Raw genomic sequence first — 26,172 nt, forward strand, 5'->3', positions numbered from 1 at the left:
ATGCTCTGAGGGGCTAGGGCTCAAGAAGAAAATCACAGGGGCTGGAGAGATGGCTTAGTGGTAAAGATGCTTGCATGTGAAGCCTAAGGACCCATGTTCTACTCTCCAGATCCCATGTTTAGTGAGAAATACAAAGGTGAGGCAAGCACAAGGTCACACATGCCCACTCGGGGGTGCAAATGTCTGGCGTTTGATTGCAGTGGCTGAGGCCCTGGCATGCAAATTCTCTCTCTCAAATAAAGTTTAAAAGAAGAAGAAGAAGAAAAAGAAAAGCACAGAATAGCTCTGTTTCCTAGAGGATGTAACTGAAATAAGTGGAATCCTTAAAACTACAAGGTTTATCTGAAGGCAGAACTACAAGTAGACAAAGGTGACGGATTGCTGAAACAGCACAAGTGAATGGGAGAAAGAGCAGGAGAAAGCACCACATTTCTCTCCCCATATTGCAATCCCCTGGAAACAGCATAAACTGTAGCTGGCCTGGTCTGGTGGTGTGGTCTCAGGGAAGGTGGACTCCTTAAACGGTTTGTGCCTTGTCAGCCCCTGGGCTGGAGTCTGCACTCAGAAGTCCCTTGGTTTTCCACAGTCTTTAGGGCCCATTCCTTCCTGAGGAGACCAAGCCAACAATTCCCAGTGGTTCCACCACTGCTCAGGCAGGTCCTCTAAGGAACTCCCTAGACTTAGGCACAGGCAACGGCCTCTCTGGTCGGCAGCCAGGCAGACGCTACAGAAGGGCTACTCTCCCTCCACGTCAAGAGCATGGAGGAGGATTATGGCCTCTTCCAGACTGCTCGTGCACCTGTGCCTTTAAACTGCTCAGCAGGTGGACGAGGGCTCCCTGGAGCCGGTTGACCGGAGACCCTGCAGTCACCCTGTAGCCACTCACCCTGCTTCTGCTGGACACTGCCCTTGACAGCCAAGGACATTTGCTCTTCTGCCCTGTTTAGTCTACAGAACTAATTACACACACACGAACGCAAATTTTCCACTAAAACTGGCAAAAAAAAAAAAAAAATTCCCCTAATAGCTTCATCTGGGCTAATTTTATTTATTTATTTATTTAAATTTCCAAATAAAATGTCAAAGCTGACAGCCTCAGGTTCCCTCCAGCTGTGTAAGCTCTTGTACACTCTCCTGGGAACTCCTGAGCAAGGCACTGCAATTACAGCCCAGATAGACAGATAGACAGACAGACAGATAGACAGACAGATAGATAGATATAGATTTTCTTTTCTCTTGGATTTTTCAAAGTAGGGTCTCACTGTAGTCCAGGCTGACCTAGATTTCACTACGTAGTCTCAGGGTGGCCTCAAACTCATTGTGATCCTCCTACCTCTGCCTCCCAACTGCTAGGATTAAAGTTCAAGGTTTAAAAGCATGCTCCAACATGCCTGGCCCAAATATTTGTTTTTAAATATTTCATTTTTTGAGAGAGAGAGAGAGAGAGAGAGAGAGAGAGAGAGAGAGATATAAAGAGGCTGATAGAGAAAATGGGCACACCTTTAGCCACTGCAAACGAACTCAGAGGCATGCACCACCTTGTGCATCTGGCTTTACGTGGGTATTGAGAAACTGAACCTGGATCCTTTGGCTTTGCCGGCAAGTGCCTTAAACAATAATCCATCTCTCCAGCACCCCCCAAAAATATGTATACTATTTATATTACTTTCATTTATTTATTTGCAAGCAGGGAGAGATAGAAATCAGAAAGAATGGGCATGTCAGGGCATGTCATGGCCTGTAGATGTTTCAAACGAACTCCAGATGTATGTCCCACCTTGTGCATCTGGCTTTATGTGGGTACTAGGGTATCAAACCCAGGTCATTAGGCTTTTCAGGCAAGTGCCTTAACTACTGAACCCCAAATATGTTTTATTTTTAAATTTTATTTTAAATATTTTTTATTTTCACTTATTTAAAAGAGGGGGAAAGAGGCAGATAGATACAGAAAAAAAGAAAGAATGGGCACATGACAGGGCATCTATCCATTGCAACTGAACTCCAGACACATGTGCCACCTTGTGCATCTGGCTTATGTGGGTCCTGGGGAATTAAACCTGAATCCTTTGGATTTGTAGGCAAGAGCCTTAATCAACTAAGCCATCTCTCCAGCCCTCAAATATGTTTTTTTATTTATTTGTTTTTTGGATTTTCAAGGCAGAGTCTTACTCTAGCCCAGGCTGACCTGGAATTCACTATACAGTCTCAGGGTGGCTTCAAACTCTTGGCAATCCTCCTACTTCTCTGCCTCCTAAGTGCTGGGATTAAAGGTGCCAGGCTCCCAAATATATTTTAATTAAAATAAAAACATTTAAGCTGGGTGTGGTGGTGCACACCTTTAATCCCAGCACTCAGGAGGCAGAGGTAGGTGGATCACTGTGAGTTCGAGGCCACCCTGAGACTACATAGTGAGTTCCAGGTCAGCCTAGACCTGTGTGAGACCCTACCTCAAAAAAACAAAAAACAGGGCTGGAGAGATGGCTTAGCAGTTAAGTGCTTGCCTGTGAAGCCTAAGGACCCCAGTTTGAGGCTCGATTCCCCAGGACCCACGTTAGCCAGATGCACGAGGGGGTGCATACATCTGGAATTCGTCTACAGTGGCTGTAAGCCCTGGTGCACCCATTCTCTCTCTCTCTCTACCTCTTTCTCTGTCGCTCTCAAATAAATAAATAAAAATAAACCAAAAGAAATTAAAAAAAAACCCAAAAAACAAAAACACTTAGCTGGGCATGGTGGTGAATGCCTTTAACCCTCCAAAAGCCAAACGTTCCCAGTTCCCAGTTCACTCTCCAGGACTCACATTAGCCAGATGCACAAGGGGGTGCATGCTTCTGGAATTTGTTTGCAGTGTCTGGAGGGCCTGGCATGCCCATTCTCTCTCTTAAATAAATAAATAAAATATATTTTAAAAAATTGGACATGAGCCAGGCGTGGTGGTGCACGCCTTTAATCTCAGCACCTGGGAGGCAGAGGTAGGAGGATCACCATGAGTTCAAGGCCACCCTGAGACTACATAGAGAATTCCAGGTCAAAAAAAAAAAAAAAAAAAAAAAAAAAAGGACATGAAGGCACATGTCTTTAATCACAGCCCTCAGTGGCAGAGGTATGAGGATTGCTGTGAGTTCAAAGCCAGCCTGGGCTACAATGAGACTCTGCCTTGAAAAAAAAAAGAAAAAAGAAAAAACTAAACAAGGCAAACAAAATAATAATTTTTGTATATGCCAGGTGTGGTGGCACACAGCTTTGATCTCAACACTTGGAAGGCTGAGGTAGGATGATCACCATGAACAGGCCAGTCTGAGGTACAGAGTAAGTCCAGGTCAGCCTCGGCTAGAGTTAGTCTCTGCTTTAAAAATCAAGAAAAGGAGCCGGGCGTGGTGGCGCATGCCTTTAATCTCAGCACTCACTCGGGAGGCAGAGGTAGGAGGATTGCTGTGAGTTTGAGGCCACCCTGAGAATTCAAGGTCAGCCTGAGCTAAAGTGAGACCTTACCTCAAAAAGAAAAAAAAAAATTAAGAAAAGGAATTAATTTCCCCTATTTCCAATTAAGTTTAAAATTTTATTTTCCCATAAGTCATAAATATTTGCTTTTATTCCTCTGGATATATGAATGGAAAGGAAATGGGACTCAATGTGTCTGCACTTGGGGCCATGCCACACAGCAGCAAGCACCAATGACACCAGGAGATGAGGATGGGCATGTCACTTGACTCCCTCTGGGTAAGACACCCCGCTTCTTGATGGTAGTATTTAGGACCAGCAGGCATTCTGAACGCGCAGCATGCTGGAGAGCAGCACTGCTCACAGCAGGTGCAGTCCTCTCACCAAAGGAGTCAGTGGCCTAAGCCACACGGGGCTGTGGGCACAAAGGGATTCCATGACACATTTCCTTCTTAGAAATACATAAAAATGCATAAAACTGCCAGACACGACGGTTCACACCTGGAATCCCCACACTTGGAAGGTTCAGGCAGGAGCACTGACGCAAGTTCAAGGCTAGCTTGTGCTACACAGGAAGACCCTCTCAATCACCAAAGAAAAACATAAAGCTAAAAATAACATACACAGCCTAGCCTTTGAGGGAAAGCATGAGGCATCCTGGATGGCCATGGGGACCTGATCAGTGCCCACATGGCCTAGAATGGGGGCAGCCTAAGACCACAATGAGGATGGGGCCAGGATAGTTCTGTAGCCTGACCAGTGCTCTGTGAGGAGTGGCCAGCTCTCACGAGAGACTGAAGATCTCACTGTAGAGGATCATGTCTGGGGCTGTCAACATAACTGGAAACTGAGGAAGAATCCCCGGAAGAGAGGCCTGGAGAGTCCCTAGAGCACATGACTTCCTCCCCAGGCACAACTCGGGGCTGACAGAACACTGATGGACCAAGTGGGATCCTGGCACCTGCTTGCTGCCAAGCAGGGTTTCGGGAAACGAAACTGAAACTGACAGACATTGATCTCCCACAGATAAACTACGATGTCCAAGCAGAAATTATTAGATACCTGAAGAAAGGAAAGAGGATCTCTACATAAAGAGAAACAGAAGTCAACAGAAACAGATGAAATGGAGGAAACAATGGAGACCCTTTCATAAACTGCTAATGAACCAGAGGGAAGAAGACCAGGGTGAGGAGCAGCTGAGGAGGCCCGTGTACTGGGAGAGAGGAAGGCCCATGTGGCATCCCAAACAGCACACCAAACAGACCTACAGGGACCATCAATCTACAAGCACTTCTCTTTTAGGAGAGCACCCTACCGAGGGACTCAAGGACACAGCCCAGGGTAGGACACCCACATTCCACTATCACCCTGCAGCCTTCTGCCTTGTCTGGCAGGAACCAGAGTCCTTGCTCACCCACAGAGCAGCATGCATGTGGACCCCCAGGCAGCTTCAAGCCATGTTACTTATGCTTGTCTGCTCCCAGCCCTATTCTATAGGGTGCCCCTTGCCTGCCCAGAAATTCCAGACCAGCTCTGTCCTGGCCAAACAACCAAATCTGATACCCTATGAGCCAAACCACATCTTCCAGAACATTTGAATCCCAGCGTCAGGAGTGCCTTTTAAGTTTTTGCCCCTGGTGTGCTTTCTATCAGACCCAGAGTCATCCATTCTTTTATCTTGCAGCTATTCTTTATTTGCATACAAAGAATTTGGTTTCTGAGCCAGGTGTGGTGGCACACGTCTTTAATCCCAGCACTCAGGGTGGCAGAGGTAGGAGGATCACCGTGAGTTTGAGGCCACCCTGAGAATACAGAGTGAATTCCAGGTCAGCCTGGGCTACAGCCTGAGCTTGAAAAGAAAGAAAGAAAAAAAAAAAAAGAATTTGGTTGCTGTATGTTGTTTTTCAAACAAAATTTGTTTTGTTTTTCTTCCCCTCTCTTTTTTTCCTACTCCTGTGTCCTCTTTCACAGCCTCATTTCTACTGCCATACTATCTTTTCTTTTCTTTTTCAAGGTAGGGTCTCACTCTGACTCAGGTTGACCTGGAATTCACTATGCAGTCTCAGGGTGGCCTCGAACTCACAGCAACCTTCCTACCTCTGCCTCCCGAGTGCTGGGATTAAAGGTGTGCACCACCATGCCTGCCTTTTCTTTTCTTTTCTTTCTTTTTTTCTTTTTTCTTTCTTTTTTTTTTTTTTTGAGGTAGGGTCTTGCTCTAGCCCAGGCTGACTTGAAATTCACTCAGTAGTCTCAGGGTGGCCTTGAACTCACGGCAATCCTCCTACCTTTGCCTCCCAAGTGCTGGGATTAAAGGTGTGCGCCACCACACTGGCTCATATTATGCTTCTTTTGTTCTTCCTCTCCGCTTTTCTCATCACTTCTTGCTCCCCTCTCATGGTCTCCTATCTCAATTCACAGACTATACTCTCTCACTGATATTCTTCATATCAAACCTCCCGTGGAGCCCACTGCTCCTGTCTTGTAATGGAACTCAAGAACCAGACCGAAATTCCAAATGTACAACACTAACCCTAGAAGCACAGCCAACATGGGTCACTGGATGGCTCAACCATGTCCTGGAAGCAGTGAGAAACAAGACCCATGAGCTTGGAGAACAGAAAGGAAAAGTGCAAGCTGTGGCTTCTTAGATTCCAGGAAACTGAAACCAACAATAACTGCCCAAGTAACATAGAGAAACCCAGCGGGACTTGGACTTTCTATTTGGCCCTTAGGCAATGTTGAGTCCTACCAGAAGACGGGAATGGTGGACTCCACAGGACATTGAAATGCTAAGGACAGTGATCCAGGCCGGAGAAAATCCTGAAGACTCAAACAGTGCTATGAGTCATTATGGCCTGATGGCATTATGGAATGCTAAACCAATATGCAAGTAAGACTTTATCAAGTACACAGCAATGCTCACCAAGATAGAGCACACAGCGAGGCACAAGATGAACCTGAATAAACTTACAAGCACAGCAGGGTATGGTGACACAGACTAACAAACACAACATCAGGGAGGTTGAGGCAGGAGCATCATCAGTTTAAAGTTAGCCTAGGGTACATAGGAAGACACTGTCCCAAAGAAAAAACCCATAGCAGACAGGTGATTACAGGTGGACACTGGTAATCCCAGCACCTGGGAGGTGGAGGCAGGAGAAGGAGGAGTTCTAGGCCAGCTGTCAAAGCCAGGAGACTCTGAAGCTTGCAGGCCAGCTATACATGCATACAAACCAACACACACATGTGTACCCCACATACATCAAATTTGCACACACACATGCAAAAAAATATTTTCTTCCTTGAAAACAAATGTTATGAAATTATTAAAATTATTAAAAGAATTAAAAGCCCACACCTGGTATGATAGAGCACACCTTTAATTCCAGCCTTCAGGAAGCTGAGGTAGGAAGATTGTTGTGAGTTTGAGGCCAGCCTGTGGCTAGAGTGAGTTCCAGGCCAGCCTGGGTTAGAATGAGACCCTGCCTCAAAATGACAGCAGCAGCAGCAACAACAACAAAACAAAAAAAACCTAGAAACTTCTTCCTATGGTCTATGAAAGTCAAAAATAGGCTTACAGTATAACTTAGTGGGAAAGCACCTGCTTAGCACACAGGAGAGCCTATCTTTAATCTCTAGCACTGAGAAAAATAAAATAAAAGCTCCATGGGCTGGAGAGATGGCTTAGCGGTTAAGGTGCCTGCTTGCAAAGCCTGACATCCCAGGTTTGATTCACCAGTACCCATGTACAGCCAGATGCACAAAGTGGTACATATGTCTGGAGTTTGTTTGTCATGGCAGGAAGACCTGCAATGCCAATACACTCTGTCTCTCTCAAATAAATATTAGAAATAAAAAAAAGCTCCTTAGCAAAGTATGGTAGTGGACACATAATCCCAGCATGTGGTAGGCATAAAGATCAGGAGTTCAAGGTCATCCTTGGCTAAATAGCAAGCTTGAGGTCAGCCTGGGATATATGAAACTTGTCTCAAAAATAAATAAATAAATAAAACAGAGTTGGAGAGATGGCTCAGTGGTTAAGGCACTTGCCTGCAAAGCCTAAACGCCTAGGTTCAATTCCAGATGCACTAAGAGGCGTGTGTATCTGGAATTCATTTGCAGTGGCTAGAGGCCCTGGTATACCCATTCTCTCTGTCTCTCTTCCTTCTCTGCTTGCAAATTAAAAAAATATATATATATTTTTTCTTTTAGCAAGAAATATAGAGAGAACTGGCATGCCAGGGCCTCAGCCACTGTAATTGAACTCCAGACACTTGCGCCACCTAGTGGGCATGTGTAACCTTGCACTTGCCTTACCTTTGTACATCTGACTTTCATGGGATCTGGATAGTTGAACATGGGTCCTTAGGCTTCGTAGGCATGTGCCTTAACTGCTAAGCTATCTCTTCAGCCCTAAAAATAATTTTAAAAAATGTCTTCCCTCTTAGCTGGGCATGGTGGCGCACCTTTAGTCCCAGCACTCAGGAGGCAGAGGTACTCAGATCACCATGAGTTTGAGGCCAGCCTGAAACTTCACAGTAAATTCCAGGTCAGCCTGGACTAGGGCAAGACCCTACCTTGAAAACAAAAACAAAACAAAAAAAAAAAAAGTCTTCCTTTGTGAAACAAGCCAATCTTATAAAAACAGACATTTGTTTTATCAGTATCTACCATCCTCTTTTGCAGTGACAGCCTCAGCTGTACCACGTCTCCATGGCTTCCCTCTTGGAGACAATGGGGTAGCAGGCCAGTACATTACATCACACTCTGGCCCAGGACTGTGCGAGGGTGGTTGATACAACCACAGGTCTCTACTCATGTTACCTCTTTCCGCTCTGCATCAGCCTGCATTCTGGCCTGGGTCACGGCAGCGTCCCGGCAGGAGCTGGCCTGTTTGGCCTGTTCGAACAATGTCTTCAGCTGCTGGGCTGTGTTGAGCAAGGAATTGACCATCTCTTCCAGGTACAGCCAGCTCCGCTGATCCGACATCTCCAGCCCATTGACCACTGACGGGGAGACAGCTTTGGTGGGGGTGGAGGGTGGCACCGCCAGGGCGGGCAGGGATGTCAGGACTAGAATGGTGGAATGTGGGATAAACAAGAGGTTAGTCGCTTTCCAGCTTCACCAAAGCCTCATGTGTAAGGATGGATGGATAGTGAAGGACCCACCCTCAGAGATGGAAAGGTCCTTTCGCTCTGTACCCCAGCTCCACACTGCACATCTCTAATGCTATCACCTGAAAGCCTCTCCTAAGACCTGGTCACATCCAACATGAGGCTGAGAACTGAAGCTTATGGAACAGAGACATAACTGCAAGCAAAATGCCCATGGGGGGGGGAGGGCAAGAGTGGCCCTGAAACTTGGAGGGAATCGGCCACAGGACAAGCACGATGGGGTCAGGAAGCCAGGAGACTCAGCCAGGGCCACAGACAGAACCAAGATTCGCCAGGAAAGCCTTTCCAGGGTCTGCAGTCAACATAGGGGTTACTGAGGACAATGGGAGTTGGGAATTTCACAGCTGGAGGAGAAAGCCACTAAAATAGAGGGGACAAGAATACGCTATAACTCGGGAGGCAGAGGTAGGAGGATCACTGTGAGTTCAAGGCCACCCTGAGACTATAGAGTTAATTCCAGGTCAGCCTGGACCAGAGTGAAACCCTACCTCGAAAAAACAACAACAACAACAAAAAGAATATGCCATAGCTTTAGACTGACAACACTCTGCCAACTCCTCCTGCTGAGACATCTAGAATAGAGTCGTGGGCACAAGTGCATACTGGTTCCTGCCTAAAATCCATTGAGAGAGCCAGAGCAGACACATCCCAATAACTATGAGTACCCCACATGTCCATGGTGAGCTTTTGTTTTGTTTTGTTTTGAGGTATCACACTAGCCCAGGCTGATCTGGAATTCACTATGTAGTCTCAGGGTGACCTCAAACTCATGGCAATCCTACCTCTGCCTCCCGAGTGCTGGGATTAAAGACGTACACCACCATGCCTGGCAAGGGTGAGCTATTAATTCTAACCTCCAGCCCTAAGATGAAGAGAAGTGGTTTCTTAGAAAACTACTGCACACGGGCCTTTTCCAGTTCCCATGGTAAAGTCCCTGGCCCTGAGCTAGACAAGACAGTTATCACAGGAGCAAGCAATAATAGTTCTGGCCCACAGTGACCTGAGCAGGACATAATATTTGTTACTGAAAGGTTAGGGAAAATGCAAATAACCTTAGTTTTCTTTTACATATTTTATTTATTTATTGGAGAGAGAGAGAGAGAATATGGGTGCACCAGGGTTTCCAACCACTGCAAACAAATTCCAGACGCATGCACCCCCTTGTGCAGCTGGCTTACGTGGGTTCTGGGGAACCGAACTGGGATCCTTTGGCTTTGCAGGCAAATGCCTTAACTGCTAAGCCATCTCTCCAGCCCCTAACGTTAGTTATCTTGTTCAGGCAGAAAGTAAGGAAGTTCCTGCATCGAGAGGCAGGTCAACACAGGCCAGGAATTATGATAGCAGCAGTTACAACCCATTGACTGAAACAGAAAGCCGCAGGCCCACGCTGGTGGATAGTGCTGAGGCATTATAGTCCTTTGTGGCCTCGGGGACCTTCAGTGAGAAAGATTTTACCATCCTCACCCAGGATCACCTTCAGCAGGGACATCCAACAGCACATAATGCTGGAGGCTACCATTAATAGCTCATTCTGAGCATGTGGGGTACATATGGTTGTTGGGGTGTGTCTGCCTCTGGCCCTTTCAGTGGAACTTAAGCAGGAATCAGGAGTCACAGCATTTGAGCATTCCCTATCCCAGGTCTGTGCCATCACTGAGAAATATCTAGCCTGAACCTTAGAAGTCAATGTCACAACTAGCTCCTAAGTGAAAGACGTTCCACATGACTGTTCTTTGTAACCTCTACCAAGGGGCACGGGAAGGACAAAGGTGAAGGGGATGAAACTTAGGACAAAAGCTCTGCTTTACCCTGCCACTGGGGACTGCCAGTTACTGGCTCATGGGTAACTAGAATTGGTTCTTACTTAATTCCTGAGTTTCATACCATCCTTGTTTTGTAGGGAAAATACCCTAAAACATGCTAGGTGATGACAGCAATGTACTTTTTCTTTTTTTTTTTTTTTTGAGGTAGGGTCTCACTCTGGCCCAGGCTGACCTGGAGTTCACTATGTAGTCTCAGGGTGACCTCGAATTCTTGGCAATCCTCCTACCTCTGCCTCCCAAGTGCTGGGATTAAAGGTGTGTGCCACCATGCCTGGCTGCAATGTACTCTTGAACAGTTGAAAAGCTCCTTGTACTTATTTGAAACTTTTTTTGTATATTTAAGATCATTCCCAAAATCCTGTCAATATGAATGGTAAAAAAACACCATGTGGTCTTCTGTCAACCAAGTGCAGAGATGAGCAGTGCAAAACACAACCGACCTGGGGCGGCCCACCCAGGGCAGGACACACGGAAAGCGGGCTGAAGGTGGGGCTGGAAGAATAAGGAATCTGAGCAAACCCCAAGCATGAGAGAGCTTAATTGGGTAAGCAGGAATGAGGAAGAGGTGGGTTTTTTTTTTTGTTGTTGTTGTTGTTTTAAGCTTATAGGCAAGGTTTTGGATGCTCAAAAAAAAAAAAAAAAAAAAAAAAAACCCACACACAAATGTCCATCATCAAGAGATGGTTCTGTCAATAAGTTATAATCATATGCATCTTTAAAAATTATACAGAGAGGGCTGGAGAGATGGCTTAGCGGTTAAGCATTTGCCTGTGAAGCCTAAGGACCCCGGTTCAAGGCTTGATTCCCCAGGACCCATGTTAGACAGATGCACAAAGGGGTGCACGCATCTGGAGTTCGTTTACAGTGGCTGGAGGCCCTAGCATGCCCTCTCTCTCTGTATCTGCCTTTCTCTCTGTGTTTGTCCCTCTCAAATAAATAAATAAATAAAATGAACAAAAAAATTTTCTAAAAAATGATACAGAAGAAGCTGGGCGTGGTAGTGCATGCCTTAATTCCAGTATTCAGGAGGGAAAGGTAGGAGGATCACCATGAGTTCAAGGCCACCTTAAGACTACATGATAAATTCCAGGTCAGCCTCGACTACAGTGAGACCCTACCTTGAAAAACAAAATCAAAACAAACAAAACAAACAAACAAAACCCAAAATAAATAAATAAATAAATTAATTAAAATGATACATAGCTGGGCATGGTGGCACATGTCTTTAATCCCAGCACTTGGGAGGCAGAGGTAGGAGGATCACCATGAGTTTGAGGCCAGCCTGAGACTACACAGTGAATTCCAGGTCAGCCTGGGCTAAAGTAAAATCCTACCTTGAAAAACCAAGATAAATAAATGAGTGACAATAGAAAAAGATGCAGAAAATTTCCCAAAACATGTAGTTAAATGAAAACTCAACAGTCAAAGTGCCCATATAGGACTGCAGAAACAGCTCAGCTGTCAAAGGCACTTGCTTGCAAAGCCTGAAGGCCCAGGTGCTACTACTCCCCAGGACCCATATAAGGCCAGATGCACAAAGTGGTACATGCATCTGGAACTCATTTGCAGTGGCAAGAAGCCCTGGCACATTCATTCTCCACCCTGACTTCTTGCAAATAAATAAAATACTTTTTAAAAATGTGTCAACAGAGAGAGGATCATCTCTGCTCTGAGCTATCAGGCCTCACATCAGCACAGTTTCTCACATCAGACACAGCCTGGGCCAGGCGCAGGATATACATCTTGGCAGGGAATATAATGTATGTACAATCCTCCCAGAGGGCCTGGCAATACCAATTTTAGAACTCATTGGCATTTCAGTCTATATGGGAACAAACTGACAATGAACAGAAGCAGCCTTACACATAAGTGAACAGCATGGTTGTTTTCAATAAAACTTTATTTACAAACACAGGGGAGTGGGCTAGACCTCACCAGCTCTAACCTCATGCTTCAAGAAAAGAAAAACAAACATACCAGTGCAAACCCTATATCACTTATAAGCAATTCTGGGGCTGGGGTGTGGCTCCATGGTAGTGTAATTGCCTAAGACCCTGGGTTCAATCCCCAGCACAACAAAGAAGAAAATCAAACACAGTACAATTCTGAGGGCCATGGCCTACATGTACATGAGTTCTTTAAACTCACCTATTTTGGGATGCGATGTGGGCAACGCAGCTTCTGGGAACGGGGCAATCTGACAGCTGTCCTGATAGCCGGGGTAGTGCGGTTCAGGGTGGCCGACTCTGCAGGGGGGCTGCACACTGGCCTCTTGTACTACGGATGAGAAAAGACAGATGGCCTTAGCACCTGGCTATGGGTATAGCAGACACAACTTCAAGCTCTACAGCCACATTCTCAACCTGCAGCTACTGGCTACAAGTGAGCATCAAGCACTCCAACTGTGCAGACTGAATTGATGACATGGCAGGACTTGGACAGAGCTGTTGAAATAATATGTATTACAAAAGTTAATTTTGCTTGTTTCACGTACTTTACTAAAATGGCTCTTAGAATATTTACAACAATAAAAAAATAAAAATATATTTACAACAAGACCATGCATGTGGCCCATGCTTTTAATCCCAGCACTTAGTAGGCAGAGGTTAGGAGGATCTCCATGAGTTCCAGGCCAGCCTGGGACTACAGAGTGAATGGCAGGTCGGCTTGGGCTAGAGTAAGACACTTTGTTGAAAAACCAAAGAGGAAAAGAAGAATATTTATAACTACACATAACTGCAGTTCTGTTCCTATTGGCCAGCCCCAGTCTGAAACAGAGTCAGCAAACACTAGATATCACTGTTAGCTCTGTTGGTCCTATGTGTCTATTACCAACAATCAAATCTTTTCCTTTTTTAAACTTACTTTATTTTTATTTATTTATTTTAGTTTTTCGAAGTAGGGTTTCACTCCAGCCTAGGCTGACCTGGAATAACTATGTAGTCTCAGGGTGACCTTGAACTCATGGTGATCCACCTACCTCTGCATCCCAAGTGCTGGGATTAAAGACGTGCCACTTTTAAAAAAACTTCTTTTTATTTTTATGAGAGAAAGGGACAGAATTGGTGCATCAGAGCTTCCAGCCATACAATCAAACTCCAGACGCATGTACCATCTTGTGCACATGTGCAACCTTGCACACTTGTGTCATCTTGTGTGCATCTGGCTTATGTGGGATCTGGAGAGTTGAACATATCCTTAGGCTTTGCAGGCAAGTGCCTTAACCGCTAAGCCACCTCTCTGACCCAATCAGCAGTCAATTCTTGTAACGCCCACTTGGCCAAGAGCATCCCTACCTGACAGATACCTACATGGCTCCCACCAAGATTTGACTCTGTTCAAGGCCCTGCCTGAGGTGCCAGGCAGCAGATCAGACCCAACTTGCCTGCAGAGACTCGCTGCAGGGGTTGGGGATATGTTAGGCAGTTGTTGAGACAACTCACCTGTGGCTCCTGCAAAGACGTCACCCTGGGCTGGGCTCTCAGATATGACAGCAGTGGCCTCTACAGTGGACGCCCGGTCAAAAGTCAGTGCCCCAGAGGTAGTGATCTGTCCTGAGGGCGTCACAGTGACTGGAAAGGCAGAAAAGCATTTATGCATGGCTAGGTCAAGTTCTGGGTCCTAAGCATGCACTACTTCTTATGAGGAAAAATCTCAGGAGCCAGGTTAAAGTGGACTCAATGACATACCCCACACACGGTATGATACTAGGAAGCCAGTGATTTTGGGTAACTGAGGGAGAGAGCCAGACAGGGCGGGACACAGGCCTCTCCCGCCCCAAATGCAGAGTGACTATGGGGCATCAACTGTTCACCCCAGGAAGATATAAAATTTTAAATAATGTTTAAAATGCTTTGTGGTTCGAATTAAAGAAAAGGACTTTCAATGTCAGATGCTTTAGGAATGAGACTTCCTCAGGTGGGCAAAGGCAGAGCAAAGACTCCATGCCCTGCAGCACTGCTGAGCTGTGTGTGGGGACTACTCACAGGTGGTAGCTGCCGTGGCAGGAAGCAGCGTGATGTTTTTGGGGGAGTCTTTCTTAACCGGAGTTGTAGGCAGCTCATTCTCCTTCTTGCGCCTCTTGTAGGGGACGAAGAGCCTGACAGGGCCACTCTGGGGGAGAAGGCAAAGTTGACCAAGGACGATGCTTGAGGGATGAGGAGTGTTTGCTTCCCAGTCCTTATCAAACACGTGTGTGAGCAATGCGGGGAGCAGAAGCCCATGGGAGCCCTCAAAGGGCAGGGAAGACATTTCAAAAGGAGTGAGTGGAGGGACAGCACTGCTGCTAAGAGATGACACATCAACACCTGCAACCTTAGGAGTGTCTACAAGAAAGGTAGTGGGGCCAAGTGAAAGGGAACAAGAAAAGCCACAGGCTGAAATGAGACTGGTTCTGTAGTGAGGAGAGCCACAAAAAGCTTGCTGTGGTGGCACACGCCTATAATCCCAGCACCTGGGAGACTGAAGCAGGATGATTGCCACATGTTCATGGCCAACCTGTGCCACAATGTGAAACTCTGTCAGTAAGAACTAGTCTAGCATGTTTGAGGGTCTAGGTACAACCCCCAGTACCACCAACACAGAAATACACACACACATACACCAGGCACATGTGCATGCTCTGGGGCACTGAGCTAAAGAATAGACCAAAACAGACAAAACAGCAGGAACACAGAGAAGGGACCCCAGGCAGGGATGAGCTTGCCAGGGCCTCCTGCAGGTGCAAATGAACTCCAGACCCATGTACCACTTTGTGCATCTGGCTTTATGTCAGTACTGGGGAACTGAACCAGCCAGAAGGCTTTACAAGCAAACACCCAGTATTTATTTAACTCATGTGTTTATTTGAGAGAGGGAGATGTGGGGGTGGCTCTTCCTGCTGCAAATGAACTCTAGAAGTATGCATCCCTTTTGTGTATCTAGATTTATGTGGGTACTGGGAAAGTGAACCCGGGTCAGCCTACTTTGCAAAAGCAAGCACCTATAACATAAATCACCATTGAACTATATCCCCAACCCCTAGTTCATCCTAGATTATTTTATTTTACAGTATTTTTATTTTTATTTACTTATATGAGAGAGAAAGAGGCAGAGAAAAAAAGAAAGAGAGAGAGAGGGAAAGAATGGGCATGCCAGGGTTTCCAGCCACTGCAAATGAACTTCAGATGCATGAGCCACCTTGTGGGAAATCAAGCCTGGGTCCTTTGGCTTCATAGGCAAGTGCCTTATATGCTAAACCATCTCTGCAGCCCTGTTGTAAATTCTTAACTGCTTCAGAAAGAAACAAGATCCTTGTCATTGGTTTTGCTAAATGTTACTCTGTAGCTTTCAAAACCTGTTGGGTGTAGTGACACATGCCTTTAATCCAAATACTCCAGAGGATGAGGTAGGAGGATTACTGTGAGTTCAAGGCCAGTCTGAGACTACATAATGAATTCCAGGTCAGTCTGGATAGGGCAAGACCCTACTTTGGGGAAAAATCAAAACAGAGATGGAGAGATAGCTTAGCAGTTAGGGTACTTGCCGGCAAAGCCTAAGGACCCCAGTTCAGATTCCCAAAACTCACCTAAGACAGATAAACATTGTGGTACATGCATCTGGAGTTCATTTACGGTGGCTAGAGGGCCTGGTATACCCATTCTCACTGTGTCTGCCCCCCTCTCTCTCTCAAATAACTAAATAAAATATTTTTTAAAAGTCAGGCATGGTGGCACACGCCTTTAATCCTAGTACTTGGGAGGCAAAGGTAGGAGGATTGCCGTGAGTTTGAGGCCACCCTAAGACGACATAGTGAATTCTAGGTCAGCCTGGGCTAGAGTGAGACCCTACCTCGAAAAACAAAACAAAACAAAACAAACAAAAAAAAAAAAAAACAGGGTCAGGGAGAAACGCTCCAGGAAATAAAGCAGAAAGAAGGAAAGTGATAAAGACACCCAAGATCTTACTCATATGTGCACAGAGTACACACATCTACACACACACACACACACACACACACACACACACCAAAATAAAAAGGCTTGAAAGAAGGACAGAACTTCCCCAGGCAGAGGGTGAGTGGGGGGGAGCAAGGCTCAGGTTGCCCGTGCATATCTCTGGGCATCCACTGACTTACCAGGGTCATGTCATCACAGCAGGCAGCACAGGTGCATGAGGCAGCATGAGGGTTCAAAATCCCATCCTGAAATATGTAAGGGGCCCCAAAACATTAGAGAGCCCACCTCATAGCCATTCAGTACCAGATCTCAATTAGCTTCACAGCATATCTACACCCATAAAGACAAAAATCTGAGCAGAAATACTTTCTGTGGCCGGGTGTGGTGGTGCATGCCTTTAATCCCAGCACTTGGGAGGCAGAGGTAGGAGGATCACTGTGAGCTGGCGGCCACCCTGAGACTACATAGTGAATTCCAGGTCAGCCTGGGCTAGAGTGAGGCCCTACCTCAAAAAACAAAACAAAACAACACAAAAGAAAACAAAAAAAGATAGTTTTTGTCTTCATGATACCCTAATGGTGAGGGGCTCCACTCTTTCATAGGAACAAAAGAGTCCATAGGTTATTGTACCAGCCACACCCAGGAGCTGACCTGGAGCAAAGATCAGGAGTTGTCTCTCTTATAAGAAAACTGAGCCAGCAGCTGGAGAGATGGTTTAGTGGTAAAGGCACTTGCCTACAAAGCCAGCGGACCCAGTTCAATTCCCCAGGACCCATGTAAACCAGATACACAGGTGATGCATGCATCTGGAGTTCATTTACAGCAGCTGGAGGCCCTGGCACGCCCATTCTCTTTCTCTATTTGCCTCTTTCTTATAATAAAAGTTTTAAAACTACATTAAAAAAAAGAGCCAGAGGCTGGAGAGATGGCTTAGCAGTTAAGGTGTTTGCCTGAAAAGCCTAAGGACGCAGGCTCAATTTCCTAGGGCCCATATAAGCCCAATGCACAAGGTGTTGCATGCATCTGGAACTCACTTGCAGTGGATGGATGCCCTGGGGCACCCATTCTGTTTCTACCTGCCTCTTTTCTCTCTCTCTCTCTCAAATAAATAAATGTGAATTAAAAAAAAAAAAAAGAGCCAGGCATGGTGGAGCACGCCTTTAATCCCAGCACCTGGGAGGTAGAGGTAAGAATATTAGCATACACAGTGAATTCCAGGTCAGTCTGGGCCCTCCCTCAACCCCCACCCCAAAAAAAGCCGGGTGTGCTGGCACACGCCTTTAATCCCAGCACTCGGGAGGCAGAGGTGGGATGATCACAGTGAGTTGGAGGCCACCCTGAGACTATATAGTGAATTCCAAGTCAGCCTGGGCTAGAGTGAGACCCTACCTCGAAAAACAAAACAAAAAACCAAAAACAAAAAGTTGAGCTGGGGCTAGAGAGATGGCTTAGCAGTTAAGGCACTTGCCTGCAAAGCCAAAGGGCCTAGGTTTGACTCCCCAGGACCCATGTTAGCCAGACGAAAAAGGGGGTGCATACATCTGGAATTCGTTTGCAATGGCTGGAGGCCCTGGCGTGCCCATTCTCTCTCTCCCTGCCACCCCAGCCTATTTCTGTATCTCTCTCTCTCTCTCTGTCTCTCAAATTAATAAATGAAAAGAAAATATTTTTTAAAAAAGTTGGGCTCTGGAGGGATGGCTTAGCAGTTAAGGTGCTTACCTGCAAAGCCAAAAGGACTCAGGTTCAATTCCCCAGTACCCAAGTAAACCAGATGTACAAGGTGACACATGCATCTGGAGTTTGTTTGCAGCGGCTAGAGGCCCTGGCGTGACCATTTGCTCTCTCTCTCTCATTTTATCTGCTTCTTTCTCTCTCCCTGTCTCAAATAAATAAATATTTTTTAAAAAAAGCTGAGCCAGGTATGGTGGCATATACCTTTAATACCAGCATTCAGAAGGCAGAGGTAGGAGGACCTCTGTGAGTTTGAGGCCAGCCTGAGACTACATAGTGCATTCCAGGTAAGCCTGGGCTAGAGTGAGACCCTACCCTGAGGTGGGGTTGGGGGGACAAAAGAAAGGAAATGAAACAAAACAAAACGAAAGGAAAGGAAACAAAACGAAACAAAACTGGAGCAAATGTCAGAGAGTCACATGTGTGCAGCCAGGAGCTGTCACTCTGACTTCCACTACTTTTCTGTGTGTGTCTGACATTTCTCCCTCCTGTGCCCACACTTATACCATGTGATCCCCTACATAATCCTCTGAGTCAACGCCAGCACCACCCACCAGGAACATCAGGAAGGCAGGTTACTTGTCATAGTCACACAGAAAGTATGTGGTGTCAGACTCTTGACACCTTGACCTAAGGGCTGTGTGCCGCCCACTGGTCAGCCTGGGCTGTCCAGAGGCTGGCCAGTGCTGAGCGCGTACCTGGATGAGGCACTGCAGAGGTCTGCCAGCATAGCGGATGCTTCTCTTCCAGTCTTTGCTGCTGGCTCTTCCTGCCATGGCTTCAAACTCAGTTGGGCTGTACCAGTTCTCCCCCTGCTTGATGCACCGCCCCCGGCCACCTAAAACAAAGGTGGCTGTCACTTGGAGACACCAGGGCTATGCTAGCTTATGGCTTTCTGACCCCAGGCCCAAGTCTTTCCACCATTTTTCCTTCTTGACTTTGCTTGGACCTCTGACCTTACCTACCCTGTGGTCCAACAGGGAGCCTAGGCAAGTCACATAATCCACCTGTTTGATTTCTCCAGCTACTGTTCATGGCCACCTCAAGCTACAGTGGGTGACCACTAAGCATCTGCCCACTTCAGGTATCCTTTGTCACCCAAGCCAACTGAACCTCTTAGAGAGTACACCTGGGGGCTGAAGAGGTGGCTTAGTGGTTAAGGCACTTGCCTGTGAAGTCTAAGGACCGAGGTTTGAGAGTGTGTTTGGGCCCTGTCTCTCTCCAGTTCATAGTCACTATGACCCTGAAGTTGTCCTCAGGCCCATTTCTACCCTGGGCCCCCCATGGCCTGAGCTCTAGTCACCAGGGCTGTGTGTCACTCATATCTCCATCTCCTTAACATATTTATGTACACAGCAGGCTTTCTTGGCCCCAGTTTACCAAGAGGGTAACAAAAAGGAACGAAGCCTTACTAAATAAATAAATAAATGCTGGGTGTGGTGGCGCATGCCTTTAATCCCAGCACTCGGGAGGCAGAGGTAGAAGGATCACTGTGAGTTCGAGGCCACCCTGAGACTACATAGTGAAGTCCCGGTCAGCCTGGACCAGAGTGAGACCCTACCTTAACATCCCCCCACCCAAAAAAGAACGAAGCCTTTAAACTAGAGTAGTGGTGGACCAGGGCAACCTCACCTGAGCCAAGCCTGCTCTTGTAGAGAGTGCCGCTGATGTTCCGGCAGCGCACGGGCAGCTCACTGTCATATACTGAGGGGTCCCAGTTGTACTTGGTGCCACCTTTCTCCTGGCCAGGTGCTAATGGGGTTGGAGGGGACTGAGGACCTGGAAAGGGGAAGAAAAGAGTGCAGTATGACTACAGCACTCCAGGGTGCTCCACTTCTGCCAGCCCTAGTCCCTCCCAGAGGCCCAGCCCAGCTAGAAGCACCATGCCCCTAACTGTGGGCAGTTCTTTGCCTGGGTGCTTTCACCTTTCCTAGTTCCCAAGTTCACCACAAAGATACATATGTTCCAAAGGCCCGGGGACAGGGCACTGCTGGTACCTGGAGTGAGAGGTGCTGCTGGGCCCTTCAGCCCGGTGGTCTCCACAATGCTCCCATCCGTGTGGACGACGATCAGTGTGGCTTTCTCAGTGTTCAGGCTGTCCCCGATCTGAAGGGCTGTTCTACCAGACTAGAAGGAAGGACACCCTGTCGATCAGCTCAGGACGGTCAGAGGCGCACCACTTAACCCAGTGGGATGTGGCACTAACAGTGAGACTCTTATCACCACCTATCACCAGACAGAGACATTCACCCAGGCTCCACACCATCCCTAGAGACATTGCTAAGACACTTAAAGACAGAACCAAGCATGAAGAAAGGTGATGCCTGTCGGTGTGGCTCTCAACAAAGTGTCTGCAGACTTCCAAGCTGAAATGTAAATGTGCTCAATAAACACAGTCCCTTTCTAGAGACTGTCCACCAGGCACCTGCCCCAAGGAGTGGGGCTTGTTTGAGGAGACTGTGCCCACCCTCTAAAGACCTCACACAGAAATGGATGGCATGCATGACAGGACCACAAAAGATCTCTGAATTTGGACAGATGCCATTTGAAGCATGACGGACAGTATAGCCTGCAGGAGTGATTGTAGGGAAATGGGCTGATAAACTGTCAGCTAGAGGAGGCCAAATAGACACTCTATATGTCTATGAAGCCTTACACCAAGCAGCGCAGGTCGGCTGCAGGTAGAAGTTAAATTTTGGGCTGAGAGCAATCTGCAAGGCCAGATGGCATGGATGTCAGCCTGATCATAGCCCAGTGGCTCCCCCTAGCTCCTCAGCTTTCCATCATTCCATCACTTTCTGGGAGCCCCTTCCATAGAAGTAGAGCAAAGCCAGGTCAAGGCCCTCAAATCAAATCAGGATTTCAGCCGGGCTGCTGGGCAAACCTTTGATCTGATCTTGCCTGCTAGGACCAACTCTGAGGCTTCTGAACTGTGAATTCTTGTGCATAGCTGAACCCTAGGAGCGGTCTTGAGGACCAGGCATGCCCTCCTACAGTTGGGCAGAGAAGCTCAAGACTGAAGACAGTACCAGCCACCCGGAATTATGCCCCTGAGAACAGCTTACCAGGACGTGTCCTGATATTGATGCGGCATTCGCCACTGATGTAGTGAAGACGTTGTCTGCAGAGGCCCCCACGTTTGCCACTGTCACTGTGGTCACTTCTACAACAGAAGGAACCAAACTTCACATACAATGAAGGCAGAGATGAAAGGCAAAGGCTTGCAAAGTACTCCGCACAGGTGGATGTGCGCTGCTATGATATCTTGACCCTTCTGTGAAAATGCTCAGCGGGGCTGGAGAGATGGATCAGACGTTGAGGTGCTAGCCTGAAAATGCTCAGCTGATATGTTTAATCCAAGCTAAAGCATCTGGTTCTCCCAGGAAAAGGAGATATCTACCCTTCCCCACCAAGGACTTTTATATGCAGCAAAAACATCCACCATATACCCCTTCCCTCTCATCCCACCCCTGGCCTCTCTCCCTTTACAAGGAGGCTGAGTCTCAGGGGCCCAGTACACCTCTTTGCTAACCAGCACATGGCAAGCTCCACCCTAGCCTCTTCCCTACTGCTCTCTCCACCATCCCATCAGTGATCATGGCCTTGTGCCCACTGCCTGCCTGAAGTCTCCATGTCTTCCCCAGAAACTCTTCCTCCTAAAAAGCATGTCAACCTGCTACACCCACGTCTGAAACCTAAACTTGGCTCCTCAGCCAAGACAGGTCTATCAGCAGTAACTGCACAAAGCAATTCCATAAAAGTATGCCACACCCCTGCTACCACTTGCTACACATGTGCCACTCAGCTCCTCCTGCCTCTGCATCATGCCCTCTGCCATCAATGTCTTAGACAACAACCCTCTCCCTCTGCAAAGGCAAGTGGCCCTGTCTGTACCCAGCATTCTAAAATGTTACAAGGGCAGCAGTAAGTCCCCAAAGATGGCTGACAGGAGTCCGGCCTAACCACATGAACCCAGCCCTGACCAAGCTATACTCCTGTACCTGCTGGCCTCATATCCATGATCATCCCACACCTGAACACAGCCAATGAAACCTTGCCTTTCAGCCAGCACAGAGCTGCCTGGACATTACCTGACTCAGGAGCTCATGACAAAAAATTAGGTATGTGGGCTGGAGAGAAAGCTAAGTGGTTAAGGCACTTGGCTGCAAAGCTAAAGAACAAACCCAAGTTTGATCCCACAGTACACTCATAAAGCTGATGCACAAGGTGGCACATGCATTTGGATTTTGTTTGCAATGGCTAAAGGCCCTGGTGGGCCCATTCCCCCTCACCGCCGCCGCCACCTCTGCCTGTTTCTCTTTTTCTTTCAAAAAAAAGTTAAAAATTAGAGATGCCCTATCACCTTGATAGGCAACTAAAAAATTCTGCAGGAGGGCTAGAGAGCTGGCTTAGTGGTTAAGGTGTTTGCCTGCAAAGCCAAAGGATTCTGGTTTAATTCTCCAGAACCCACATAAGCCAGATGCACACAGGGGCCACATGCATCTGGAATTTATTTGCAGTGGCTGGAGGCCCTGGCAACCCATACCCATTCTCTCTCTCTCTCTATCTCAAATAAATAAATAAAATATATTTTTAAAAAATTCTGCAGGAAAAAAAAATGTAGCATAGAAAGCTAGACATGGTGGCTCATGCCTTTAACCCCAGGACTCAGGAGGCTAAGGTAGAAGGATCACTGTGAATTTGAGACTGGCCTGGGCTATAGAATGAGTTCCAGGTCAGCCTAGGCTAGAGTAAGAGCCTGATTCAAACAAACAACAAAAAAAAGCAAACAAAAATGCACTGGGCATGGTGACACATGCTTTTAATCCCAGCACTCGGCAGGCTGAGGTAGGAGGATCACTGTGAGTTCCAGGCCAGCCTGAGACAAATTCCTGGTCAGCCTGGGCTACAGCAAGACCCTACCTCAAAAAACAAAAACAACAACAAAAAAGAAAACATAGATGAACTTCTCATATGTCAGATGATGTCATGTTTCTTTTCTTAAATACTTACTTGAGAGACAGAGAGAGAGAGAGAAAGGACATACCAGGGCCTCCAGCCACTGCAAATGAACTCCAGACCCATGCAACACCTTGTGCATCTGGCTTACATGGGTCCTGGGGAATCGAATCTGGGCCCTTTGGCTTTGCAGGCAAGTGCCTTAACCACTAATCTATCTCTCCAGCCTGTATTTCTTTCTTTCTTTTTTGAAACTCAGAAAAATATGTGCAAGAACAAAAACTTCATGGCCCCAAATCCCAATGTCAACCCAGAGTTTATGAATGAAAAATGGAGCATCATCTGGCTAAATGTATGTATTATGCTCATCAAACTGCCCAGTAAGCACTCCTCTTAATGTTCATACCCATATATTAATGCTACTCTCACTTTTTCATTAGAAAACTTTCTCTTTTCAGTTGGCAGTGACCTTGGGATGACTCAGAAGGCACCATGGTGCTGAGAAGTGACAGGAGTGCTCAGCACTGCAATATCTCTATCACATCTTCCAAGGTTCATGGTCCATTGTGGAAGAGGTGGTAGAAAGAATGTAAGAGCCAAAGGAAGGGTAGGACTCCTTACAACATGCTCCTCCAGACACAAAATGGCCTATATCCATGACCTCACAGTGCCTGACACTACCTACACAAGACCATCATAACAGGAGGAAAAGATCATGACATCAAAATAAAAGAGAGACTGATTGAAAGGGGAGGGGATATGATGGAGAAAGGAGTTTCAAAGGAGAAAGTGGGGGGAGGGAGGAAATTGCCATGGGATATTGTTTATAATCATGGAAGTTGTTAATTATAAGCAAAATTAATAAGCCAGGCATGGTGGCACATGCCTTTAATCCCAGCACTAGGGAGGCAGAGGTAGGAGGATCACCATGAGTTCAAGGCCACCCTGAGATGACAGAGTTAATTCCAGGTCAGCCTGGACCAGAGTGAGACCCTATCTCGAAAAAAAAAAAAAAAACACAAACAAAAAAATTAATAATAAATAAATATTTTTTAAAAAAGAAAAAAACATGGAGCACCTAGGGGTCCAGGAAGCCTCTGTCATTTCTACAAGTGATTCAACAGGTCCTCAGCATTCCAGGGCACAGAGCAGTTCTGATCTATCCTGCACAGCAGGACTGCACTCCCAAGCCTGTAGAGCTCCACAGGGGAAGAAGACCCTACCTTGAAACAAGAACGGCAAAATGAGCTGGGTGTGGTATGCGCATGCCCTTAATCCCAGTGCTTGGGAGGCAGAAGTAGAAAGGAGGATCACCGGGAGTTTGATGCCACCCTGAGACTACATAGTGAATTCCAGATCAGCCTGGGCTACAGTAAAACCCTCGGAAAAAAAAAAAAAAAAAAAAGGCAAAATGACAGTCCTCCAAGGACTAGAACTCTCAAGTCCCTCTGGGATCCCTGGGAGCTCCAACTGAGAGGGGAACCAACCCTCAGGAAAGCTAGAGGGTGGGCAGGGACCTTGGTTAACTGTGGGAGGCAGTCTGGGGTGGCATCACCTCTCCAGAGTGATGCAGGCTCAGCCTGGGGCTCCATTTGTTAGAAACCTAAGAATAAAGGTATTCTGTGTGTCAAGAAACTAGGTGCAACAAACAGGAACTCGGGAATGCAGAGGGAGGGAAGATCTGTATGGGAAAAAGTAGGACTACACGGGGGCCTTTCACGTCACTATTAAGCAAAGCTGGCCTCTACATCACTGCCAGGCTCAGGGAGGACTCTCCTGTTTCCCCCCACTTGGGTCATTCCTCATTAGACCTTTGGCACTTGGGGCACTTCTGCTAACCACATATGCCCAACCACCTGGTATAGCTCCAGGATAGGATCCATACCTGACCCTCCTATTCCACCAGTTCCCAGATTGGAGGACGAAAGAACAGGCAGTGCAAGAGGCAAGTGTTGAGAAGGTTCTGAAAGGGTTCTGAAAGGGTCACAGAACCAAGAAGAGTTGAAAGAAACACACACTCACTCTCTCTCACACACGGGAGTAGGTATGTGTGCAGAGCAGAGCTAGGCTTGTGGAGTGGGGGAAGTATGCAGGGTAGGTATACAGAGTAGGTGCAGAGAAAGGATGCAGGGAAGTTACAGAAGGCAGAGGTGCTGGACAGGTACACAGGGCCGGTGTGCAATGCAGGTGCACAGCAGTTATGCTGGACAGCAGCAGAGGAAGTATGCAAGACAGCTGCAGAGCAGGTATGTAGGGCAGGTGTGCAAGGTTAGGTGTGCACGGCAGGTGGGAGTGGGTCTGTCCTGTCCGACAGATGCGCAGGACAGGTGCATGGGGGCAGGTGGGAACGGGCCTGTTGCGTGGTGCATGTGTTCAGGGAACGTACGTGGGAACCCGGTGAGGCGCGAGGCCGGCGGGCACACTTGCCTGCGAAGGCTGCAGCCGCGGCAGCCTCATCGGGGCCTGGCAGGGCCTCGGCGCCCATGTCCATGTGCCCCGACTCGGCCGCCATCACCGCCACTGCCGTGACCCGCCGCGTCTCGCGCTCAGCTTCAGAATCCGCGTCCTCCTCCGAGTCCTCGTCTCTGCTTAACACTGGCTCCTCCGCCTCGCCTTCAGCTGCGGCCGCGGCCGCCGCCGCTACAGCGGCCGCGGCCGCCACCGCCGCCGCCTCGGCCAGGCCCAGCTGCTTTGCGGCCGAGTCCGAGTCCTCCATCCGGACTCCGCCGAGCCCGCCCGAAGGCGCCGTCCGGGGCCGCCCGAAGCGCCAGGCGCCGAGCCCGAAGCGGGACCCGAGCCGGGCCGAGGGTGTCCGAAGCCACCGCCCGAGCAGCGACCGAAGAGATACCCTGCCTCCTGCCGAGCCGAGCCGAGGCCGCCCGCCGAGCCGAGCCGAGCCGAGCCGAGCCGAGCCGACGTCCAGTGTGGAACCGATGGTCGAAGCCAGCCGAGGGGATCCGAAGCTGCACGAAGCGAGGAGCCGAGTGAGTCCGAACGTTTCCGAAGCTTCCCGAGAGCTTCCGAGCGTTTCCTTCTTACAGTCTAGAAAGCTGAGCGGGCTATTAATCACTGGCCAGTAGAGCTGGGCCGCGCCGGGCAGATTCTCAT

At 47.7% G+C, this 26,172-nt stretch overlaps 1 protein-coding gene across 3 annotated transcripts in view; it reads right to left on the minus strand.

The window, feature by feature from the left end:
* The window catches only part of Deaf1 (DEAF1 transcription factor), a 40,181-nt gene extending 14,401 nt beyond the window's left edge, over positions 1-25,780 (minus strand). For all 3 annotated transcript variants that reach the window (XM_045131622.1, XM_045131616.1, XM_004654169.2), the window contains exons 1-10: positions 25,492-25,780; positions 21,171-21,268; positions 20,103-20,232; positions 19,738-19,884; positions 18,804-18,943; positions 16,554-16,619; positions 14,425-14,551; positions 13,882-14,010; positions 12,587-12,715; positions 8,266-8,513 (exon numbers count right to left, since the gene is read on the minus strand). In XM_045131622.1, coding sequence (XP_044987557.1) covers positions 8,266-8,513; positions 12,587-12,715; positions 13,882-14,010; positions 14,425-14,551; positions 16,554-16,619; positions 18,804-18,943; positions 19,738-19,884; positions 20,103-20,232; positions 21,171-21,268; positions 25,492-25,780 — 1,503 coding nt within the window. The remainder of the gene's footprint in view (positions 1-8,265; positions 8,514-12,586; positions 12,716-13,881; positions 14,011-14,424; positions 14,552-16,553; positions 16,620-18,803; positions 18,944-19,737; positions 19,885-20,102; positions 20,233-21,170; positions 21,269-25,491) is intronic.
* Between the last annotated feature and the right edge of the window lie 392 nt (positions 25,781-26,172).

This window comes from Jaculus jaculus, chromosome 1 (assembly GCF_020740685.1).
Source record: "Jaculus jaculus isolate mJacJac1 chromosome 1, mJacJac1.mat.Y.cur, whole genome shotgun sequence".
In the NCBI taxonomy this organism is placed as follows: domain Eukaryota; kingdom Metazoa; phylum Chordata; class Mammalia; order Rodentia; family Dipodidae; genus Jaculus; species Jaculus jaculus.